At 43.3% G+C, this 6,094-nt stretch overlaps 1 protein-coding gene across 1 annotated transcript; it reads right to left on the reverse strand.

Annotated features, from left to right (window-relative positions):
• Nucleotides 1-1,883: 1,883 nt before the first annotated feature.
• Nucleotides 1,884-2,546, reverse strand: LOC145049829 (secreted RxLR effector protein 161-like). The gene has a single exon (XM_078998183.1). The coding sequence runs from the start codon at nucleotides 2,544-2,546 to the stop codon at nucleotides 1,884-1,886; it is 663 nt and encodes a 220-aa protein (XP_078854309.1).
• Between the last annotated feature and the right edge of the window lie 3,548 nt (nucleotides 2,547-6,094).

The following is a 6,094-nucleotide window of genomic DNA, read 5'->3' on the forward strand; positions in this document are numbered from 1 at the left end:
AGTTCCTGAATCGTCAAAGCCTAAAACCTAGGGCTTGAAATCTCGTTTACTTTCCGCTTGATGGAAAACTTCCGAAAGTCTTGCCATAATACCTCCGAAAGATCAACTGGATTGCTTTGTCCGGAGTAGATGCTATATACCACGTAAAGCCAATCTTTTCTTAGGGTGTCTGTACCACCATGCTTTCTGGACCGCCCTCTAATGATGAAGTGCATCAATACGGTCCATAGTCCGGAGACAGCTGATTTTTTGAAATCCTTGGCTTATTAGTCTTGGTTGTATCCGATGTGATTCAGGATGAGTTGAAATTCTTATGTAGTGGGTTCTTGAACCTTGAAACCTTCAGGATTTTAAGCAACATCAATGGATCTAAGGAAGGTTGATTTGTTAATAGGCACAACTCTATCAACATTTAACTTGGGTTTTAAATGTCATCTTCAATTTTGATCCTCAAAAAAGCAGTATGCAAGAGATGACGTGGAAGTGGTGGTTCTGGGACTTTGGTGAGGGGGATGGCAATAGGATGATGAGCGATGAAATCGATCATCACTCAAATGGGTTCGTCGGAATCCGAGGGATTCATAGAGAAAAGTTGTGTGGTGTCATGAAGAAAAGGCTCAGATGACTGTGATGATGATGATTCTTTGGAGGATTTCTTTTTGGTGATAGGTTTCTTGGGTGTGGAGGTGGTTGCAACAAGTTTTTGGGATGAAGATTGGGATGCCATTGACGAGTAGTTATGAGAGCTTCAGGAACATGAAGAACATAGAGGGTTTTGAGAGTATTTTGAGCGCGTAAAGAGGTAAATGAGGGTTTTGGAGAGTATTTATTGGTAAGTGAAGCGGGTTGGGTTAAGAAAGGTAATGATGAGGATTTGAAGCCAAACCGGGTAGCATTTAATGAATAAGCATTTTTGGTAGTGAGTTGACTTGGGAAAGGAAAGGTAGGGATGGTTTATAACTTAGAAAGGAAACCCCAAACGCCGATTTGATGGTTGCTTTTGGAGACATGCAATCGTGGCACGAATTTCAAGGAAGATAAGGATCCTCAAAAGTTACCGTTACAAGAAAAACGTTTCACCTTATGGACTCTTGGGTTCCGAATGATCGATTCCGAACATTTTGAGATCCAGAGGGTAAAAAGTTGTGTTCCGGATTGTGAAAAATTGAAGAAATGGTTCGGAATGAGATCAGTCTGGAGTGAAGTTTTGAAATTCTGGAGTACAAAATTATTTGTGATTCCGGAGTAAAAATTTGAAAGATCTGGAGTGAAAAGTTGAGAGTTTCGAAATGGTTTTAGAATGTCCCGGAGTCAATTGAGGAAATTTCGAAATATGGTTTGAAAGAGTTTTAGAAGATGGAGTATAATACCTTTCCGGATTTGAATTCCGCGACGAACTTATGAAGTGAATTCTGAGGTGCAAAATGTGATTAACATAACTATGTGGACTTTGAACAACGAATAATCAGGATGAACTGTACAACTTAAAATTCAAGTGATGATTAGATATAAAGACAAGTAAAATGATCCTATGTATTATGAGAGAGAATATTTCCGAGATAAAAGAAATACTTTTGAGATCAGAACGAATTTTCTTTTAAATACTTCCTTCAAAAAGAACTAGTCTCTTGAAAGAACTGAGGATAAGGCATCATCATACCCATCTTGTTCAGAAAACCCTTGAATTTGGTTCCGTCTAATGCCTTAGTAAAGACCTCAGGAACATCATCGTCAGAGGGAACAAAAATAAGTTCAATGTTACCATTTAAAACATGATCTTTTATGAAATGGTACCTTATGTCAATGTGCTTTGTCATGGAGTGCTGAATTGGATTGTGTGAAATCGCAATGGCACTTTGAGAATTATAGTAGATAGGAATTCGTTAAAAGCGGTAACCATAATCCAAGAGTTGAGACTTCATCCATAGAAATTGAGAGGTCCAACTGGCTATAGCAATGTATTCAGCTTCGGTTGTAGAATGTGCAATGTAGATCTGTTTCTTGGATGACCAACTAACCGATCGACCACCTAGAAATTCACATCCACCTGATGTGCTTTTTTTATCAAGTTGTAAACCACCATAGTTTGAATCTGAATATGCTTGAAGTAGGAAGCTTTCATTTGTTGGGTACCAGATTCCAAGACTCTTTGTACCTTTGAGATATCGGAAAATTTGTTTCACAGCCAAAAGATGAGACATCTTTGGGTTGACTTGAAATCTGGCACACAAACATGTGGAAAGCATGACGTCCGGACGACTTGCAGTGAGATAGAGCAGAGATCCAATCATTCCTCTGTACTTCTTTTCATCAACTGGTACACCTGAAGGATCGGCAAAGATCTTGTGTCTGAAGCCCATTGGTACCTTGGCTGAGGCACATGTGTCCATTGAGTACTTTTTGAGACGTTCCGAAATGTACTTCTCTTGGTGAATGGAAATTCCTCTGTTCGTCTGTTTGACTTGGAGACCAAGAAAGAAGCTTAACTCCCGATTCATGCTCATTTGGAATCGATTGATCATTAGTTTAGTAAAGTCATCAACCATTTATGAATCCGTAGATCCAAAAATGATGTCGTCCACATAAATTTGAACCAGCATGAGATGCTTTCCATTTGACCTTCGGAACAGTGTAGGATCTAGAATACCTCTTTGGAAACTGGAGCACTTGAGGAAGTCAGTGAGAGTCTCGTACCATGCACGTGGAGTTTGCTTGAGGCCATAGACTGCCTTCCAGAGTTTGTAGCAGTAGTTCGGAAATGTGAGATTAACAAAACCAGGAGGCTGTTGAAGGTATACTTCAGTGTCAAATTCACCATTAAGAAAAGAATTCTTAACATCCATTTGGTAAACTTTGTGTAACATCCGGATTCCCATGTATATTATTTATTCATTTAATTTTTGGAGTTTGTGGAGGAACTCGGCGAGTTGGCGCCAAGACTCGCCGAGTAGGGACGCGGATGTTCATTCTAGTTCATGTCCGGACTCGGCGAGTCCATTCGTGGACTCGGTGAGTCCACGCTGTTTAGTGAAGCCCTAATTTCCAGGGCTTGGGACCTATTTAAAGGCCCTTATGGCCGTCCATTGCGGCTACTACCCCCCGCCCCCCCAGAGAGAGTCTCAGATCGTTTGAGAAGCAAGGAGTGACCATTGTTGATCTTTGTGGTGTCATTTAGCAAGAAGAAGGAGGTTCTAGCCAAGGGAAAGCAAAGAAGGTTGCTATTATAAGGACTAAAAGCTAAGATCATTCATTTAAGGTATTATTTCGACTCTTCTTCTGTTTTGGGAAGGATATGTGGTTTTAGGGTTTCTTGTACCCTTGACTAAGTTGATTTGAGGTCCAAATAGTCCATTCTGGAGATGAGGCTTTGTACCCGGATCCATAGAGGTCCAGAGAGCCTTATTCTTCAAGCTTTATGAAGAACAATGGAGGTCATGACCTTGGGTTAAGGTATTTGGGAGTAAATAACCATTTGATGCCTATTGGTTGAGTTATAAGCATCAAGATTCAGACTTTACGTGACATTTATGCTTGGGAAGGCCAGATCTATGGATTAGGGGCACAGATCTGACCACAGGAGGTCAATAGAGTCTGTGCATGGCATGAAATCGCCGAGTTGTTCTTGAGACTCGGCGAGTAGGGTGAAGGTCCACGCAGATCACTCAGTGAGTAGACTTGCCGAGTTGGGGGATAACTCAGTGAGTCAGAAGGGGGTTAAAAGACTGGAGTTCAAGGCGGTACTCGCCGAGTTGTTCTTGAGACTTGGTGAGTTGAGTCGGGGTATCCCCGCGATTCATGCCAGGTGTGACTCGTCGAGCATAGGGAAGGACTCGACGTACCAAGCGGGACAGAGAGTTAGTGGACATGTGTGTACTCGCCGAGTCACCGGAGTGCACTCGGTGAGTTGGGTCAAAGTTGACCGTTGACTTTTGTTGACTTTTAGGGTTTGGTCAACAATGGGGTCCTTGAGTCAAGAGGGGGGTAAAATAGTCTTTTACCCTTCTGAGGGTGACAATAGAGGGTCGAGTCTAGCCTCGAGTGTTATGTTTATGAGGTTATTTACTTTGTGTGAATAGGCAGAGGCTAGGCAATACTTCTACTGAGTCAGAGATTTACGAGACGTCTGAGGTGAGTCTTCTCACTATGCCTTACCCGATGGGGTAATTATATGTGACCGAAGGGTCTTATGTGTATGATGTATATGTGATGTAAGTTATATGTGATATGTTATGTGATATGAGCATGATGTGGGCCGGAAGGTCAAGATGATATGGACCGGAAGGTCAACAGAGTCTGGGATGGAAAACCCCTGAAACACTTGGATCGGAAGATCCTATGGCCTGGAAAGGCGTATGTGCTATATGTGGTATTTTGGGGAACTCACTAAGCATTTATGCTTACAGTGTTATGTGTTATGTGTTTCAGGTACTAGCGATGATCGTGGGAAGGCGCCGGCATGACTCGTACACACGCACATTGGAGTTTAAACAATTTGATCTTGGGGTTTTGTACTGATACAATGTTGAAACAATGTTTTTTTTTTATGAATGCAAACTATATTTCATGGTTTTTCAAAAGTGAATAATTGTTCAAATTTTTACGGTGTTACAAGTTGGTATCAGAGCCTTGGTTTGAGGGATTCAGATACATCTTCGGGCGTATCTGAACTCAAACTGGGGATTTGAGGGAATTTTTAATAATAAAGTAAAATTTTTGAAAAAGAGAAAAAGTGTTTTGAGAGAAACGGAGCAGAGCCGTGTGTACGATCAGCCAGCGCCCGAACGGTGATTTCCCAAAATACTCTCATAATAAGTGTTATCAGACATGCTATGTTATGCTATATGATGAATTACGATATGCATGCTAGAGTAGACTAGGTATTCTTATTAGGACTAGAGTGGCCTGATATATGATGCCTTAGTCTAGGGGTTTTGCTGCTAGAAATGCTTAAGAGTGTTTAGATAGCAGCGAGGTGCTGATGAGAGATTTGCTAGCGAGTAGCACATGATATTAAGAGTGGAGCACTTGGGATTTGGGGCTCAAGGAGGAGGACTTGGGATGAATGCCGATGCGGTATGGACGGTAGTATTGGGCCCGTACTACTGAAGATACCGGGTTGGTGCGCAGTCCAAGTAAGAATCCTTAGGGTGCTAAGGAACCAGTGGAGTGGAGTTATCGAGGGTGATTATACTCGAGTGGGTCCCAAATATTCTTATGTTGTATTTAAGAGGGAGATCATGGTTGGGACGCACCATACCCAGAGGTCAACGGGACGAGTGATGAGGAGATCCGTAGGATCATCCACGAGGAGGTGGCTGCTGCCATCAGGGCTGAGATTCCAGAGATGTTCGGGTCTATTAAGACCATTTTGATTGAGACTTTTGATGAGCGGTATGCTGCTCTTTCTGATGCTACTGTTGCTGCAGCCACTGCGGCCGTTGTTGCTGCCAGGCCACAAAGGGGTGACTCGTTGTTGTATCGGGAGTTCAGCAACACGAAGCCACCAGAATTTAACGGAACTCAGGATCCGATAGCCGCGATGAGGTGGGTTTCTGACATAGATGGGTGCTTCTACACATGTTCCTGTCCGGAGCATCTGAGAGTTCGGTTCGCGCTGAACCAGCTTCGCTTAGGAGCGAAGGACTGATGGAAGTTTGTGACGGCGCACTACACCCCTGCTGAGCTTGTTGCAGTAACCTGGGAGAGGTTCACTGCTATGTTCCAAGATGAGTACGTTCCCCAGGTGGAGAGGGAGCGATTGACACAGGAGTTTCTAACCCTTAAGCAGGGTACTGAGTCAGTTACAGAGATTACACGGAGGTTTCATGAGAGGGCGATGTTCTGCCCTGAGCACGTGTCGACCGAGTAGGCACGTATGAGTCGATATCTAAGAATTTTGAGGAGAGACATTCGTGAGTTTGTGGCAAACTCATCATACCGGACATTTGCTGAGCTTCAGGAAAATTCCCGGAAGAGGAAGATCGAATTGGAGACGCAGGCCAAGGAGGAGGCCGAGTCTCAGAGGATGGATCGGCGGCCGGTATAGTCTCAACCGGTAGCCAAGCGGGCCAAGCCCGCCGATTCGAGGACTGGG

This window comes from Lactuca serriola, chromosome 5, assembly GCF_051521515.1.
Source record: "Lactuca serriola cultivar US96UC23 chromosome 5, Lser_US96UC23_V15, whole genome shotgun sequence".
Lineage (NCBI taxonomy): Eukaryota > Viridiplantae > Streptophyta > Magnoliopsida > Asterales > Asteraceae > Lactuca > Lactuca serriola.